This window comes from Mycetomoellerius zeteki, unplaced genomic scaffold, assembly GCF_001594055.1.
Source record: "Mycetomoellerius zeteki isolate Tzet28-1 unplaced genomic scaffold, Tzet1.0 scaffold343, whole genome shotgun sequence".
Lineage (NCBI taxonomy): Eukaryota > Metazoa > Arthropoda > Insecta > Hymenoptera > Formicidae > Mycetomoellerius > Mycetomoellerius zeteki.
This window is the reverse complement of record NW_017257331.1, coordinates 18,821-37,577: the sequence shown is the minus strand read 5'-3', so window position 1 is coordinate 37,577 and position 18,757 is coordinate 18,821. Positions and strand designations below refer to the sequence as shown.

The following is an 18,757-nucleotide window of genomic DNA, read 5'->3' as shown; positions in this document are numbered from 1 at the left end:
CTGCCATTATATTGCCATAATAATATGCAGCATCATGCAATGCTTTCATATTGCCGACAACACAAGATAATATTGATGCAGCTATCTTGCTATTAAACTGCTAGCAATATATATATATATACACATTGTTGCCTGCATGTTGCTACAATGTCGGTATATTCGAAATCGTTGAAGACAAATCTATGGCAAGTTGCCAACATCATAAGCAATCACAATTTACACACACGTTTAGTTAGCGAAATATTCTTTAGGACGGATTTTATACAACTCTCTCTTTTCTTTTTGTCTTTTTTCATTCAATGAGTGTGTACTTACAGTAGATAAAAAAATTTACTCGCTCTCTCAGTTATCAATCGCGAACAGTTGATATATTGATCAATGAGACAATTAAATAATAGCAGAGTAATCAACAAATGGTTTTGTTATCTTTTATAAGTATGTACCCACTGTTTAGATAAAGAAAAAAAATTAAGATACAAAAAAATGCAAATAAAGAAGCACAGATTTCTCTAGACTTTTAGAAAATTTAACATAGCAAAAAAACAATCTCTATACAATATTCTCATCTATTTTATTGGCAATTTTATAAATAGACTAAATACGGAATCTGGAGACACGGTAGTGTCTCGGCGCTAAGCCAAGCGCAGCGACACTGCCGTGTAAGGAATAACGCGATGATACAGTACAAAAAAAATACATGATTTTTTATTTAACAACATATTTATTTGTGTGTGTATTTAATAAATCTCTTTATTTTTTTTCCTCTTCTTTGATGGTCCAATTACAGTTTCTTCCCCTTGCTCTATTTTATGAATTTCATCGATCTTGATTTCTTTATTTTCTTTTTTCTTTTTTATCTTTGGCAGTTCAACTTCAATTTTCTTATTTTCCTCTTTTTCGTCATAACCAGTTTCTTGAAGTGTATTTTCATGCTTCGATTTTCTTTTCTTCCTCGATTTTTTCGTTTCCATGACGTCTAATGTCTCCTTTTGTATATCTTTAGATTCATTTAATGCTTTATGATTAAAATTAGATAAATCGTTGCAAACATCCATTTTTTCAACTTCTTTTTTATTTTTTGCTTTTATTTTGCTATCTATGTCAGGCACTTCAAATTCAACAATATCTGTCGATATCTTCATTTGTTCATCACTCATTAAAATTATTTCTTTCTTTTCCTTTTTCTTCTTTTTCTTCTTTTCACATTTTTCTTGCTGGTGTGCGACTGTTTTTGTCATGTCATCTTTTTTGATGTTCAAGTTAGCCTCAATAAGATTCATACTATATTCGTTACCTCCTTTAAGTTTGCACTTTGGCAGAGTCACATCAAAATTTCTCTCGAATACTGCTATGAAAAAACCGTTGCAAAAATCATCATCTGGTTTTGAATACAAACATAAATCCCCGCAGTTGTATTTTTTCGAGCTGAAGTTTGTCCAGTTATTTTTAAGCAATTGCCTAACTGGTAGCAAATGATAAGCGTTTCCAACATTGGCCAGAACTTCGTCTACTACTTCCTCATTCTCTTCGGGATATAGAGAACATGTGCTGTAGATTATTCTTTTAGCATTCGGAAAATTGAACAGCGCATATCTCAAAAGATAAACTTGGAACGATTGTAAATTTTGCAAGCGCTGTGGTTCAGGCATTCCATCCATCTCACTCTGTTTCGGTCTGTCGACAATGCCTTTAATGAAAATTGTAAGATTATATCGTAGATTATACATAAATGAAAATTATGTATATTTTACAGAAGATAATTTACAATTAAATAAATTATTTATACTTTATACAATAGTAGATGCGTTTCGTGAATAGGAATAATGCGAAGAATCATAAAAAGAATTATTTTCTATTTTTTTATTCTGTCCCTTACGCTATTCTTTGATTAATTTAATAATTTGATATTATTAATTTACATTGAAAGGGAAGTTTTACCTGATCCAGAACAAGTTGGATCGACTAGAATGTATTCTACATGTGAATACAATTTTGGATCGAGAGTTAAGGCATCTTGATTAAGAGGGTCCACACAGAGGGCATGAGTTTTTTCTATCTGAGTGAGTAAGGTTTTAAATCTCTTAGCATCAATTTCCACAGCATAAACTTTCCTATTTAAAATTAATGATTTATATTAGAATATCTATATTTCTATAAACTTTAATTACTTTACTTAAATTACTCAATAAAAATAAATATTAGGTATTAATACATTTTTTGGATTTCATCTTTCATATATTATCTGATAACGAATCTGATTGAGAAATAAACTGTGTACCCGTTATTTTGAAGTTTTGCTGCCATATAAGTAGCTTTCATACCGGGCGCAGCGCACATGTCCAGCACTGTAGAACCACTAATAGGATCCAACAAGTGCACCGGCAAGCTGCTAGCCTGAATGTGAAATAAGATTTCTAACGTAAAACTATTAAACGTATCTTTTTTTTTACTAATCTTTAATTAAATCTTAATGATGCTAATTGTAAGTCATGTATTAGTAAAAAAAATAGATACATTAGTATTAATAATACTTAATCTACTAAAAAAAATTTGGTAAAAGTTGAGTAAATGTAAACTTATATTAAATAATTATAAAAACTGCGCCACATATACATTTTTAGAGAGCTATTAGTTGTGTAATAAATATTTGATAATACTAGAATAATCGTACAAATTACAAAGAAAATATCAGTACAGATAGAAAAGATTCTATTATTTATACCTTATCTTGAAGAACAAACTTGCCATTGCGATAGCCACTGTGTTTGTGAAAGATTGTCGAAGGCGGAAAAGCTAACATTTCTGGTATATGCAGATCTTGTATAAAATGCGGCTTCGATAATTGCGACAAGGATTGTAGATATGAAGAATATGTTGTATTTTTGGGTAATAATTGCCATCCATCCTGTTGGAAAAAGGAGATTGCTTCTTCCACCGATAATAGAAGGGTATTGACACGAACGTATCTAGGTCTTTTTACTGAAAAGAAAAAAGAAAATCTTTTTGAAGAATCTATTAAATACATTATATAATTAAATTAAATACATAATATAAATAATATATATTTTTTATTTTATATATATACATACATTCATACATATATATATATATATATACATTTCTGTAAATACATGTGATAAGATACACATATATATATATATAATTTTAAAAGGAAAAAAAGAGGAAATAATCTGATCTAATGAAAAGAAATAGTTTAACTTTTGAATATAGCAAAAAGTACATATGTATATTTATTAAGCTAAATTTTCCTTTTTTTCTGTATCTGTAAATGTACCTGCATTTCTTTTTCATTAAAATTTTGTCATCTAATTAAAATTAAATTTACATTAAAATTTAAGTTTGATCTTAATTGTGCACTCAATATATCCAATTTAATTTTTTATATCTTTATATCATATAAAGTCTGTTTTAGGTGCACTTATCAATATTTCCCACCATATAAAATGAGAAGTAACGCAGTGCTTCCAAGCAAAAGTACACAAATTCAAAGTAATGTCTAAATAAGTGAAACTTTATAGAATAATGATAAAATAAAATTTCTTATTTCTCATGTAGAATATATAGCAGAATTAAAATATCATCTTTTGAAAGGGATTTATAGGTCAATTTATGTTTTAAAAATAAAGTACTATACTTTTTGTTGCTACTTTATTATGATAAAGATTATTCATCATTATATATAGTTTTTATTTATATACATTATATATTTACATCTTTTTTAATAAATCTTTCTTTTTCCATTATGCACATAGATATATCAATTACATATATATCCTTTAGTTAAGTAACAAAGAGTGCTTGTTTTTAATTAAATAATATAAAAAATATTTAACATTTTACAACTTTTTTTACAAATTCTTTTTTTTGGTAAGAAAACTATTTTAATCATCTTTCTTATTTAAACTCTCTTTAGTTTCTACTCTAATTTCATCTTCACTTTGTTCCTTCTCCTCAATAGGCTCATTTAAAGCCTGATAAACATAACAAGAGATAATCAAGTTCACTGTGATTACAGCAGCTAGTACAGAAATGTAATTAGTCACGGCAGTATCAGTTTGGAATTCTAATATCATAAAACGTTGTATCATAAAGAAAGCAGCAAATGGCAAAGTAAACATGGCGATGCTATAAAGGAACAATGTTCCCAGTACTGCTGCCGGATCCATAGCACAGTTATTCTTTTTGTCACAAATCGATTCCTGATGACAGGGTCTGTTTTGATAATCTTGCAGATTTCCAATTTTAACTTGTTTGTTCTGTCGACTGGATAATATTCTGCAGTTGCGAATAATCAGGACCATGAAGGAGAATGTCTTTACTGCGCTACGAGTCTCCGAAGATTGAAATTCTGCAAAAATGCAAGCATGCGGTGATTATTAAAGATAATTACCTTTGTCTTTATAATCGTCGAAAGTTTCTATGTAGCCGAGGTTTATTGACTGTTCCCGTAGTTTGTTTTCGTAAGCTAGGACAGTTAGGACTGGCTTGGAGCGGTTCTTCAGGCATCTCTTGCGCCATAAAAGCTCCGTTATGAGAACTCTGGCTAACCAGGGATTCAGACGCGGTTGTTCCGTTAGAATTTGGGTCTTGTCAAACAGCTGGTCTAAGTGAGGTAACGCATGTAAGGTGTTGACCGCGAGGCCGTATATGCCGGCCACATTCTGAATCGTACACGATAAATTACATTCTTGTAACGTAATTATAAGTAGCATAATTAATTAACAGAAAAAGATCAGATCTTTTCCAATTGATCTTACATTCTTCTTTTCAACTATGTTTTACACTTACAGGATGCTTTTTTTCGTAAATCAGCGTTTTTAGGCTAGCACCATCTTCTCGCACGCGGCGCACAATATTAGCCGTGATTTTGTAGATACGCGGGACCGTAACAGAATGCACAAATTCATTCGACATATTACGGATTCAACTCTTCGAAAATTTTAATCTTTTTTAACTAAATAAATCAATCATTATCATCTCGACAGGCTATTGCGAATTACTTGAAATCATTTCAAATTGCTTCAAAATCATTCGTTTCACGAATTAGGCAAGGTTAGGTTTTAGTTCATCTGTTCATTTTACGGGAGAAAACCTTAAATCTTAGAGAGCGTTCACACATTGGCTGCGTTCAGCAGAACGTTTGTTTTGCAACTGTTGGAAGTTTCCTTCGCGCTAATTGGATCATACTTTTAGATCTAGAAGAATGGTCCTATCTCAGCAGACAATCATAAAACGGTTGCAAAACTGTTGAGTCTGCTGAACGCAGCCATTGGGTGCATTCAGTGGGTGCATTCAGTACCACGACCGCTCACTGAGCGCTCAGTGAGCGGTCGTGGTACTGAATGCACCCACTGAATGCACCCAATGGCTGCGTTCAGCAGAACGTTTGTTTTGCAACTGTTGGAAGTTTCCTTCGCGCTAATTGGATCATACTTTTAGATCTAGAAGAATGGTCCTATCTCAGCAGACAATCATAAAACGGTTGCAAAACTGTTGAGTCTGCTGAACGCAGCCATTGGGTGCATTCAGTGGGTGCATTCAGTACCACGACCGCTCACTGAGCGCTCAGTGAGCTCTTGTACCTGTTTGGTCTATATTTTTAGTTCTAATGGAATATGCCAATCAGATGTAAGAGCGCTCAGTGAGCGGTTGTAATACTGGATGCATCCAGAAGCGCAGAGCGCTCAGTGAGCTCTTGCATTTGATTGGCATATTCCATTAGAGCTAAAAATGTAGACCAAATAGATATGTACACTCACCGACTAAAAGGTTGCAACACTTTTTTTAAATGGATTTCGGAATGCAGTCTACTCATCAAGCGATTGGTTCCTACTTATGGATCCGTAAGTAAAAACCAATCGCTCGAAGAGTAGGCTACATTCTGAAAATCATAGGAAAAAAATCTGTTGCAACCTTTTAGGCCGGAATCAGACTACGCATTGAAGATTGAGGTTGAAGATTGAAATTTGACCAATAAGGACAAAGAAATTTTAGCTCCTTTCGTTTCGATTGGTCAAATTTGAATTTTTCAATCTTCAATCTCAATCTTCAATGCGTAGTGTGATTCCGGCCTTATGCAGGGTCTACAATAGAAGTCGTAGCGGTCGTAGGCACGGTTGGGACATTTGACAATTTCTAGGATTTTTTACGTTACACGTAAAATACGTTTGATGTAATATACTCGGTATTTCTCGAGCCCGAGCAGGTATGTCAACTCCAGGTCAGGGATCTTCTCCGTTTCTGGAGGAAGACGATCTGATCTGATCTGGAGGTAGTACGGCCGGGAAGACACAATGGATCTAGTCTGCGTGACGCTGGCGGGCCTCAACTGGTGGCTGCCTCCCGAGCTTATTATTATTATTATTATTAATTACACGTATATTACGTCAAAAACGTATAAAACGTAATATACACGTTTCTAATCTCTAAAATCAATTTTAGCACAGGTATTGACAAATACTATGTATCTACCGACCTGTTCTTCAAGTTATATCAAATAAGAAGTTCTTACTCGTAGGTTGCGGTCCACTTGACGCTACAAACGCTTCGAAGCATTCTTTGATTAGTCAATTCATAAAATTCTTCGTTCTGATTGGTCGCTCAAACGCTTTGTAGCGTCAAGTGGACCGCAGCCATGGATCCATAAATAACAGCCAATCGTTCAGTGAGCAAACTGCATTCCGAAACACATCGTAAAAAGTGTTGCAACCTTTCTGTGACCGAGGCTGCGTTCCGTTTCTCGCGTGATGCGCATGATGCATCATTTATTCTTGTTATTCACCAAATGTTAAACAAGGATAAATGATACATTATGCGCATCATGTGTGAAACGGAACGCAGCCCGAGTGTAGTACAGCACTACACATATGGCTGCGTTCGGAAACATCACCCGAATGCCCCCATACTTTTTATCCTCGTTCACCTAATGTTAAATAAGGATAGGCTAATACACGGGGGCACCCGGGTAATATTTCCGAACGCAGCCCAAGAGATGTGATTAAGGCCCGTTTTCACAATATATGGTTACCTAGGCTACGTTCCAAAACGTCCTCTCTGAGAAAGATTTTACTCTATATGCTATAGCATACATTACGTGTGCTATATTTCGAATAAAATTTTCCTCGGAGAGAACGTTTTGGAATGTACCCCTAAATATTAAAAGTTAGCAACAGATTCATTAATAAAATTCATTCAAAATAAAGTAAATAACATACATGAAAATGATAACAACTAATCAAGTCAGTATTATGATTGTCCTTTGAGCATTATTTTGTATTTAATAGGTTATATTTTTCGCAATAAGGGCCACTGTCATCAAGCCCAGTTAACTTAACTGGCCAGTTAGTCCATCGGAATTGACCAATCGCATTTGTCATTTTGTTTGCTTCAAACGTATTGAGATACTAGAAGCATCAACTCTTTGGGGGATTATTATAATTTTAGTTTGATTGTATTGAAAATCCGAAACTCATTTGGAATTGCCAGAGGACTTCTTTGCAGAGGAAGATGCGGTTCCAACGCATCTATAAGGGCCAATTTCACCAACCACGGTTAGATTAACCGACGGTTAAAGTTAGCAGGGTGACCAACAGACACATATTTTCTCGTAACCTCTTGGCTCTAACCTGAAATTTGTGGGAAGCAATAAACAGTGTATTATACATGTGAAAAAAAGTCAAACAATTCTAAATAATTTATACGTGGTTTGATTTTACGTGGTCTTCGACGTTTTTCTAAATTGTAACCAGCAAATTTGTCAAAAAATATGTAATTTATAATATCATTCATTTTGTATTCTCACTCACTGATGAAATTTCAGATAGACAAAGCTCCGTAAAATTGACAATATATAAGAGGTTACGAGAGAATATGAATGTCTGTTGGCCACCCTGCTAACTTTAACCGTCGGTTAATCTAACCGTGGTTGGTGAAATTGGCACTAAGTCCTCTAATTATATCCCTAGTTAACCGATATAAACCGATAAATTGATTTTCAAGCAGAGCAAATGGATCGAGCATGTCTCGTAATCTTCTTCTCATTATTCTATTTGCATTTATCTCTGTCTGCTGCCTTTCTCTTTCACAGTGTATTGCTGCTAACTATAATATCAAAAAGAAAAAGACAATATTTAAAAAATAATTAATATTAATATTATAATATTACTATTAATATAAATAGGTAATAGGGCTACGAGCCAAGGTTAATACATACTTTAATCTAAATGCCGGCAATAACAACAAACGTTTCGATCCGCATCGGATCCTTCTCAAAAGAAAAATTAAAACATCGATTTTTGTGTGTGTAACGCATTATTTCGCCCGCGTATAAATAAAATATATAATGGTAATTACTATTAATATTATTATTAATTTTCTTGTAAAATATTTCCAATACTTACCATTATCACAATTTATTTTTAGCTCTTCTATATGATTCCTAATACACATAAGTACACAACCATCCCAGCCAAGCGATCTCTCGAGACTTAACCTCCAAGGGTTTAAGTCCCTACTTTATCCTTGTCGTTCTCACGTTCTCAATGTTGATTCCGATCGGAATCAACATTTCGCCAGCTCGCGAGGTACCAGAAACTTTCCGACCGTTTCGGAAACAATCCGACTGTCCATGATAACCCATCTAATAACATCTAGTGATAAACGGAATAATTCCGATCAGGGTATTTATTATGGAACATGTCGGAATGAATTCCGATCGGAATAATTCCGTTTTCCCTAAAAAACACAATAGAAATCTAGGGAATAATTGAATAATTCCGATTGGAATCTATTCCGATTTTTTCCATGATAGGTGCCCAGAATCCATTCCGACTTTTTCGGAACTGGGTCGAATCCATGACGTTACATGAGGTTTGTTCGCATCGCATGCTCCAATATGTTCCAATATGCTCCTATTATAGTTCGTATTCACTCCAATGCGCTTGATAGAATGAATAGGAGCTGTGGTAGGAACATGTTGGAGCATGTTGAAGTTTGCGACGCGGACAAACTTATGCTTTACTTTTATTTCTGATTGGACGAGACTATAGGTTTGTCGCGTCGCATACTCCAACATGTTCCAAAATGCTCCGTTATAGTTCGTATTCACTCCAACGCGCTTGATAGAATGAATGGGAGCTATGGTAGGAACATGTTGGAGCATGTTGAAGTTTGCGACGCGGACAAACTTATGCTTTACTTTTATTTCTGATTGGACGAGACTATAGGTTTGTCGTGTCGCATGCTCCAATATGTTCCAAAATGCTCCTACCATAGCTCTTACTCACTCCAATGTGCTTGATAGAGTGAATAGGAGCATATTGGAGCATGTTGGAGCTTGCGACGCAACAGACCTCTTATGATACTTTCGGGTCAAACATGGGTTAATCGAACCGGATCGGGTTCAAACCGATTCCATTCGAAAACGCTATGAATTTCTACTAATTTCTACTTATAATTCTACAACCTATCACGGAACAAGTCTGAATGAATTTCAATTGGAATTATTGAATTATTCCCTACATTTCTATTGTGTATATTTTTATATTTCTATTTCTATTGCTTTGATATCTTGCTGCTGCAGCGTGCTGCGCATGAAAAGTCAGCTTTATTATAGCTCCTGCACACAGCAACGCTTGCCACACGACAGAAATTGGCACGGTAGCCAATCAATTTAATACTTTACCATAAAAGCAAAAGAATGATTGGTTATCGCGACAACTTCCGACAAGCGTTGCCGCGCCCTGTGTGCGAGAGCCATTAGAGGTCTCTGATCTAGACGGCTCGCTCAGTCAAAAGCGTCCATTATTTCGAGGTGTTTCCAAGCATTTCCGTGGAAAGGCCGCCATTTGCACGCGCCATCTGGCACTCACGGCCAAGTATCGAATATACCAGAGTATATTGCGAATTTAGAGTTTCCTCTCGTCGAAGACGGGATCATTATCGTCGGTATTGTGTTGAGTTACGACGGTTTTTGAAAGTACGTCTCTGTTTTCGGCAGCTTCGAGGTTGAAACTTATCCTACGTTATAACCGAGTCTCTATCTAGCCTGAACTCGGTTCTTGGTTTGATTCGGTGAGAATCAAGCTTTTTATGGAACATCAAATTGACTTTAGAATTAATAGTCTTAATACACCCACACACTATCGACTGATAATATTGCTCGATAGGAATTAAATGCAGAATTTTAAAATACAACTATTGATGTGTATATATATATATATTTATTTTAGAAAAGAAAGAAGGAAAGAGAGAGAGGGTGAGAGACAGAGAGAGATTCTCTGTTGCGATTAATCGAAGAACATCTTGACGATTTTGTAAAAAGTTCCAGGGAAATACAAACTTGTTAATCTCTTGTTTTCTATGCTCGTTATAGTGGTCAATATAAAAGCACACAAATTTATGCAGTTGATCTTAAAAATGAAATGTTCACCGTGGCATTAGCAATACTAAAACTCAATTGTTTCAAAGTTGTAATATAAGTGCAAAGGGAAAGGTGATTATGTAGCAGAAACAAGCAAATATTACAGAATGTTTAGCATTACTATAATCAGCATTAGATTCTTCAATGATTAAGGTATTTTATTTTGTGTTATGAAGATTTTTTTAGTAAATATAAAATATTTTTTATTTTTATTACATTTTGTTTGTTTTTTTAAAATTTGTTATTAAAAATTTCCCAGGAATATAAATGAAGATATACATTTCATACATATCTATGTATGAAATGTATTTTTTCTATCTTACAAAAAGATAGAAAAAAATATTAAAATTAAAATTTATCACATGTTGAAGAACAAGTGCAAGTGATCCTGAAGAGGAAGGAAAAAAAGGAGAAGATGTCGAATCCCGAAATCAATAAGCGTGATCACAACTACAGTGAATCTAAATCTCAACATGCCAACAATGGTACCGATAGCACTATCAGCAAAATATCTCAAATAGGGTCTGTTGTGGGTCAAATTCGAGACATAGATGAGCTGAAGAAAATTACGCCTCGTGTCCGTTTACAGGACACCGAGAGCTTAAATGAGTTGACAAGGATTTCGTCTTTGAGTAACAGCAAGTCGCAACAAAATAATACATCCATTCTCGAAAAGACGCGGCAAGAACTAAGAAAATACTGCCGTACCTGCGCTGGCCTAAAACTGCCTTTGGTATAAACATTGTATATTATGATTATTAATTACATTTGATTGATATTTATTGAATACTATTGGTTGAGTCATATAGTTATAGCTACTCTCACGACTAATTCATGTTGTAGGTGGATATCTTTAGTGAAAAGGGTATCAAATTGCGATTGAGTCAACAAATCAAGCATCTCGAAGTTAATCCTTATGATAATCTGTCCACACAAATGTGCATGGACTGTATCTGTGATCTTAGAATGAGTTATAAATTTTTCATGCAGATAAAAAAAGCTGAGATAAAACTAAAATCTATCCATGTCAATCTTACGACTGATAATGCTATGAAGAAAGTAACACCAATCGATGACTCTTTAATAGTAAAAGAGGATAAGCAACCATCCTATTCAGGTACTTTTTTGTATTTTTTTTGCATTTTTCTTTTTAACGTATTTTAATTTACAGTGAATAATTGTACATCACATATAGATTGTTCTACTTTGAAAGAACATCTATTTTATGATTTTTAATATTTTTATTTAGATTTTGCTATATAACAAGATTTTAAATAAAAACTTTACTTGTAAGTAATGTCTGTTTAAAATTATTTGAAGAATTTGTTATCCATCGGCAACTTTAAAGCTTTTCAAAAATTTGTTCTCAGAAATTATTTTAATTGTTTATTGCTTCTCTAACTGAAAATTGCTTAGATATGCTGTTAGGAAAATCAATTTGAAAATCAAAATCGATCAAAGAATTTGTAACTCAGAGAAAGCGTGATTACTAATTCTCTCGATATATCATTTGTTATGTATCGTAAAGGAGTTTAAAATTTTTTATAACTTGAAAATCTCATTTCTGGAATATAATAGTAAATTGCAACGCTTACTTAATAAAAGAAAAGAAGATAAAAATGTGATGACATATTGTGAAAATAAGGAAAATTCTTCTTTCCAGAAACAAAGCCAGAATATCAATTATCCCCCACAATTCAACAAAACTCATCTTCATCATCAACAGAACATGTAAACAAAGCAATTCCTGAAAATCAAGTAGATGATTCTGTTCCCAAAATCTGTGCCATCTTTTCATTGAACGAATCGAAAATGAGACAGGACTTCGAGATTGAAAAGGAAAAGGAGAAGGAAAAGGAGGAAGAAGACAAGGAGGAAAAAAAGGTGACACAGGTAGGAGGGATATTCGAAGAAGTTGCAGAAGGAGAAGATGAAGAATCTATTGAGGAATTTGATCCTGAAGACCCCGCGCTCCTGGTAGATGAAGAAGAAGAAGAAAAATCTCTAAAAACTGTTTACAAGTATGATATGGCAGCAGATTCTTATGTGAGAGTGGAAGGAAATGAGGGAATTTCTGTGAAATCTGAAGTTTCCCAGACTTCAGAGGGTGAAAATCAAAGAGATGGAATGTGGCAGCCGAATATCTTGAAAAGAAAACTAATACCAATGATAACAACGAATAATGGAGGGGAAGATGAGATACAAAGTATGGTAGAGAAGCATAAAGTGCAGAAGTTAGATACGAACAGTCTCTTGAATATGAATAATCCTTCAGAAGAAGAAGGAATTATGTACGTAACTGTGAAGGGGTCCAAACCGAACGAGATTCTTCTGGTAAAGGTAAGTGTGTGAGCAAATGATTTTAAGAGAAAAAATTGTTGAAAATTGTGTGTGCATAAAATTGATTAAAATTTAATAAAACTTATTATATAAGTTTTTGTTTTCTTTGATTTTTATTTTCCCATTTTATTATTTTGTTGCAGAGAAATTATTTCTTCGTTTTTTTCTTCTTACTTATTTTAACACGAATTGTTATATTTTATTTTCGGTCTTTTATTGATTATTAATTTTGTTGTATCCCTACAAAATCAAGAAAAATTATAAATAATTACCATTCTTATTATATTCCAAATTGCAAATTATATTGCAATTTCCATTTGATTCCAATCTTAGTTCCACTATTTATTTTTTATATTTTCATTTTTTGTTTCTCTTTTTTTAAATTTTATTTTAACTTATGTCATTTTATTTTATGTTTAATCAAGAAGTTCCTTTCTGTGTCATTAGTTTCTTTCTGTATTTTTAAGTACGATATATACAGGATGACCCATTTTAATCGACGGATCCAAATATTTCCGTTCCTTTGCATTTTACAAGAAAATGTTTCAGACAAAAGTTGTATGGTTTCAAGGGGGCCATAAAATGGTACCCATTGATTTGACCTTGGATAGTCGCTTAAAGGTCACATAAAAAAATATTTTATTATAGTGTTTTAGAAAGCTTTCGAGGTAAGCTACAAGAATATATAATGAAAAATAGTGGGTTTAATTTAAGAAATTGAAGGTGACCTTTATGTGACCTTTAAGCGACTATCCAAAGTCAAATCAATGGTACCATTTTATGGCCCCCTTGAAATCATACAACTTTTGTCTGAAACATTTTCTTGTAAAATGCAAGGGAACAGAAATATTTGGATCCGTCGATTAAAATGGGTCACCCTGTAGATTATAATTTTATATATTATATGTATATATATTTGTGACTTCTTTCAGGTCAAGAAAATGGACAAACCCATGGAACCAAAACGCGCAGTAGCACCAGTCTCCGCTGATCTCAAGCCTGTTGAACGTTTTCTCAAACGTTACGAAACACTGACGAAGGATTTTTCATCTCGACGCCCCGACGCTCGTGAACAAATAATTGAGGAACAAATCGAAGAATATAAAAAGAAACGAGAAAAAGTTCTTGGAAGTCAGGCGGCAGTAACGTATATCGTGAACGAAACACAAAAAGAAGTTCAAGAAGAAGAAATTTATATTAAATCAAATTTTGAAAATACAGAAGAAGAGGTGATAGATATAAAAGAAGAGAATATAAATGAAGAGAGAGAGACGAAGAAAGAGGAGAAAGAGGAAGAAGATGAGGAAGAGGAAATAAAAGAAAAGGAGAACGAGAAGCAGAAAGAGGAAGAAGAGATGAAAATGGAGAGAGGTGAAAAGATTGAGAAAGGTCAAGAAAGGATTAGTGATAATACAGAAGAACATTTAAAGTTATCGAGAATGAAAAAATTGGAAGAAACAAAGCGGAAAAAGGAAAGTTTGCAAAAGGAACTAGACGAATCATGTAGCGAAGAGAATTTGGAAAAATTAGCAAAAGTCTTGGGGAAAACAGAAAATCTGCAGGTAATTGAAATTTCATTATTAAAACACTATTAAGACTAATGCGATACTTTATCTTTAATCTTTTCTTATTTATCTCTCTTATTCATTTTTCTATTATCATCAATTGTAAAAAAGGCCTTGAATCTCTTTGAATCTTTGGAATCCCCGGTGTACAAAATTTTTTATTCACATTTATAATTTTATTCCGGTTTTTTAAATTTGTCATTTTATTTTTTTTTCAATTTCTTTTTTTTATTCTAGGAATTCCTAGAGTATCTGAAGCAGCGTAAAATCATTCTTACTCGCCTTAAGGATGAAGATATAATCTCCCTCTATGAGGATCGATTCTCCACGACTGTAAAATCATCATCTAAATCGCTTCCGGATCTTATCGATACTCAACATCCTATCGGTCTTCTTTTCGATCTTCTTTCCGAAGAAGAGAATTATTTAGAATGCGATTATTGTTCCGAAATCTTCTCCAACCGCGATCTCCTTGAAGGACACCTCAAATCTCACGATTATCGTATTCTTCATTGCTGCGATGATTGCGGGGAAGAATTTCAAACTAATAAAGCGAAAAGAAATCATAATGTGATTTGCGTGAAGAAATTCATTTGCAAATATTGCGACATAATCCTAGATTCCAAAGGAAAAAAACGTCAACATGAGCAGAAACACGTTGATACTCTTTATGGTCAACTTTGCGAGATTTGTGGTGAAAGATTCAAACATCAAGGAACTCTGGACCAGCACCAGAAGACGCAACACACGAGTTTGGAGAAGATTTATCAATGTCCAAAGTGTCCAAAAAAATTTGCTTTCAAACAAAAACTGAGCTTTCATCTAAAATCTGTTCACACTACTTTAAGAGCATATCTTTGCGAGGATTGCGGTGCAGATTTTAAGAATCCCGCGAGTTTAAGACATCATAGAATCAGAAAACATCAACCGGTTGGAAATAAGAGGGAATGTCCAGTTTGCAGAAAATTGGTGCCGTTTTACAGTTTGTCAAAACATATGCACACACACAAAGCTTACAGTATCCAGTGTCCACATTGCGACAAAATGTTCAAAAACAGTTCGACTTTGAAGCAACATGTGAGAATTCACGAAGATCAAAGGCAGTTTCGTTGTGATACTTGCGGCGTTGGATTTAATCGGAGGGATGGTTTGAGGCTGCATTTGAGAGTGCACGAAAAAACTGGAAGTAGAGGCTTGAAAGAATGTTCCTGCCAAGTTTGTGGGGAAAAGTTCCCGAATCATTCGACTTTGGTAATTCACAGGAATAGAGAACATAAGGATGGAAAGCAGTATACGTGTCATATTTGTAACAGATCAATGATTTCGACGAGATCGCTCGAGTGGCATATGTCGCATATTCATAATCAGTCAATACCAGGTAACATATGTTTGATGCTGTTAAATGATTTATAAACACCGTAAATAATTTATAATGTGATTCTAACATTTCTAGTAGTCTTCAGTTTATAATACTTTATAGTATTATATATTATTAGTCTATAACTTTACGAGAATATTATTAGAGTTTAAAATAAATATAAAGTATTTGCGAGAAATTTCTAGATAATATATATGAAAGAGAATAAGTAAGAAGAAAGAAAGAGAAAAAAACATTTAATACATTTTTGGAATTTTCGATATAATAGAAAAATTATTTTTTTGTAGGTATTACCCGCGACGAGTCTGGTCTGCCCGAAAAGAAACGGGTTTCCTGCTATCATTGCAATAAGACCTTTAAGACAGAGCTGATACTTCGTACACATATTAAAAATACGCATATGGAAAAGGACCCGTTGAAATGCACCGACTGCGAAGGTATTTTCAACTCCGAAGTGCGTCTGCGTCATCATTTGATGGTCGTGCACAATCGTCTTGAGGGTACTTTAGCATGCCCTCACTGTCCAAAACGATTCGTGAACCAATTACGGCTAAAGACTCATATGATCTCCCATTCTGAGGAAAGACCATATACTTGCGAGATTTGTGGTTTCAATTTGAAGACAAAAATTCAGCTGATTAAGCATCATCAAAACCGACACAGCGACGAGAGACCTTTACAGTGCAAGTAAGTGAATTATTATACATTTATTACTAGACATTTATAGCAGGAAAAAAAAATTGATTCTTTTAATTTTTATATACAAAATTACTTCAATGTTATTTTATTCTTCTTGAAATATTCATATGACAAATAATTCATTGTAACTTTTTCTGCAAAATGTAAATGTATTGAAAACGCACGATTAAAATACATTTCAGGTATTATTACGCATTCAATCAGAAAATCATCTAATCTGTCTCTGTCTCTCGCGCGTGCGAGTATGATTTAATAACAATTTGAAAAATTACAATTTGTAATCGCTTGCGTCTTATCAAAATGGAAAAGTTAAGAATAGTATTCATATTATATATATATATGTTATTTACATATTACATTTATTTATTGTTTATTTAATATGTTTCAGATACTGTCCTTGGCGATGTAAACAAGTGAGTGCTCTCGTTTGTCACGAGCGTACGCATACCAATGAACGTCCATATTCGTGCAGCGTATGCCGACAACGTTTCAAATATCTCGGAGACAAAAACAAACATGAACGTCGTCACGAGAGTCTCGGTGGTTCAGGTTTCAAGCGTATTGTACCCGGAAGAAATCTTAAACAGAAGAATTCGAATTCGGCGCGCGTCGATTCCGACGTCGAATCCGATCAGGAAGATACCATCAAGTGCTCGATGAGTCTGGAAATGCATGTTACCGAAGAGCAATTCGAAGAACAGGAAGGACAATATGCGAATTTATCGGAAGGACAAATAGTCAAGTTTGAAGAAGTCAAGTTTGAAAGTGGAGAGCAATACGAACAGGTGTATGAGCAGGTAATGTCCGTGTCACACTACGCATTGGAGACTGAGGATTGCGAATTGAGGATTAGAATTCAGCCAATTAGAACGAAACGGATTAAACTTAAAATTACCTGATTGGTCGAATTCTAATCCTTAATTCGCAATCCTCAATCTTCAATGCGTAGTGTGACATGGGCATAAAGCTCTTATTTAGTAGCTTTATTTTAATATTTTTGAATTACTATTGTCGGAGAGGAAATGTCGAAGACAACATAAAGTGTAGTCTTAATGAACAAATGAATCTTATTGATTTTTTTATTTCTTTTGCAAATTTGATTATTCTTCTAGGAGTATGAAGAAACTTCGAGAGAAGCATCGGAAGCTACCGAGTTAATCATGAACATAGAAGATTCCAATATGTACACTGAGGAAGTTACGGCCGATAGTATAGAGTCTGGTGCAGAGATCATAACAGATGAAATTATGACGAATGATATTTTGCAATCTGGCACTGCGGTGGTGCTGCAAAGCGAAGATGATTCGGGGAAGATTCAAGTGATACCCATACCAGTGGTGCTATCTTTGCCCGACCTATCCGACGCAAACTCCGAAGTTAATCTTCCGACCGCATCAATCATGTATGACAATTAGATTTGACTTGGCAGACTTTTTTCTGTAAATTGAACATATTGATAAAAGATTCAAGAATTTTTAAGTTTTTGGACCCAATCTTTAATCTCCTTGATTGTGACAAGATTGAATATCGTGGTAAGTATATGCAAGTGATATCACGACATAAAAGAAAAAAATTTTGATTTCTCGTAATTTCTATGTAATCGAGTTCTAATTTCTATATATGTAACCACAGGAGAGATTCCGTTAAATCTAGAGAACTATGTAATATAACATTTCTTAAATTTGATGGAATTTTCTAAATTTCAGGTTTTTCAAATTTTATATTCTCAACTAGAAATTTTTTTAATCCTTATAGGGTTTTAACTTTTATATCTTTGGATCATCAAATTATAATGCAGGATACATTAAAAAAAATATATCAGTATTTATCAGTATCTGTCTCATCGTATTTGTCATTCAATCCGGACTTGAACAAATGTATGTATAAATATATCCACTGATATATAGGACTTACAGCTTAAATGTTGGATGATTAAAGATCTCTTAAAGGCCGGTATTCATAGTCGATTCTTATATTCAAGACTGTCTTAAGTACAGTCTTAAGATGTCATCAGCCAATCAGAGGGCTACATTATCATCTTAAGACATTACTTAAGACGGTCTTAAAATAAGAACGGACTATGAATTATTTTCCGCCCTTAATCATCAAATCCAGAGCTATTTTCGGCTCCTTAAACGCGAAAAATTGCGTATGTGGGTGCAAGTGGGATTGAATCAGATCTATAGATCGTGAGTCAATCACACCGAGTGGCAAGCCACTCGACGCCTCGGATAGTTCCACACTATCCGAAATTAATGTCAGCGAAGATATTATTTCTCGCCATTTCTTCTAATTCTTCGTATGTTAGGCCTCAGGCCTGTGTACATCTCCCTC

At 34.0% G+C, this 18,757-nt stretch overlaps 3 protein-coding genes across 4 annotated transcripts; 1 reads left to right on the top strand and 2 right to left on the bottom strand.

Moving 5' to 3' along the window:
- Positions 1 to 732: 732 nt before the first annotated feature.
- On the bottom strand, positions 733 to 5,085 carry Nsun5 (Nop2/Sun-like domain containing protein 5). The gene is made up of 6 exons (XM_018452272.1): positions 4,810 to 5,085; positions 4,412 to 4,682; positions 2,723 to 2,979; positions 2,279 to 2,394; positions 1,939 to 2,111; positions 733 to 1,687 (listed from the first exon to the last, which is right to left on the bottom strand). The coding sequence occupies exons 1-6, from the start codon at positions 4,933 to 4,935 to the stop codon at positions 738 to 740; spliced, it is 1,893 nt and encodes a 630-aa protein (XP_018307774.1). The 5' UTR covers positions 4,936 to 5,085; the 3' UTR covers positions 733 to 737.
- Positions 3,883 to 4,647, bottom strand: LOC108725332 (uncharacterized). Its single transcript, XM_018452273.1, has 2 exons — positions 4,570 to 4,647; positions 3,883 to 4,369 (listed from the first exon to the last, which is right to left on the bottom strand). Exon 2 carries the CDS (start codon positions 4,320 to 4,322, stop codon positions 3,903 to 3,905), a length of 420 nt encoding a protein of 139 aa, XP_018307775.1. The 5' UTR covers positions 4,323 to 4,369; positions 4,570 to 4,647; the 3' UTR covers positions 3,883 to 3,902.
- A 4,741-nt stretch (positions 5,086 to 9,826) lies between the features above and the next one.
- On the top strand, positions 9,827 to 17,976 carry LOC108725349 (uncharacterized). Of its 2 annotated transcripts, XM_018452316.1 has the most exons (10): positions 9,827 to 10,092; positions 10,251 to 10,594; positions 10,813 to 11,174; positions 11,285 to 11,558; positions 12,105 to 12,781; positions 13,714 to 14,343; positions 14,584 to 15,724; positions 16,012 to 16,411; positions 16,812 to 17,220; positions 17,536 to 17,838. In XM_018452316.1, the coding sequence occupies exons 3-10, from the start codon at positions 10,857 to 10,859 to the stop codon at positions 17,836 to 17,838; spliced, it is 4,152 nt and encodes a 1,383-aa protein (XP_018307818.1). In that variant the 5' UTR covers positions 9,827 to 10,092; positions 10,251 to 10,594; positions 10,813 to 10,856. The 2 variants fall into 2 exon arrangements, with proteins under 2 accessions (XP_018307818.1, XP_018307819.1); XM_018452317.1 differs by lacking the exons at positions 9,827 to 10,092; positions 10,251 to 10,594 and having other exon boundaries at positions 10,857 to 11,174; positions 17,536 to 17,976.
- Positions 17,977 to 18,757: the final 781 nt, after the last annotated feature.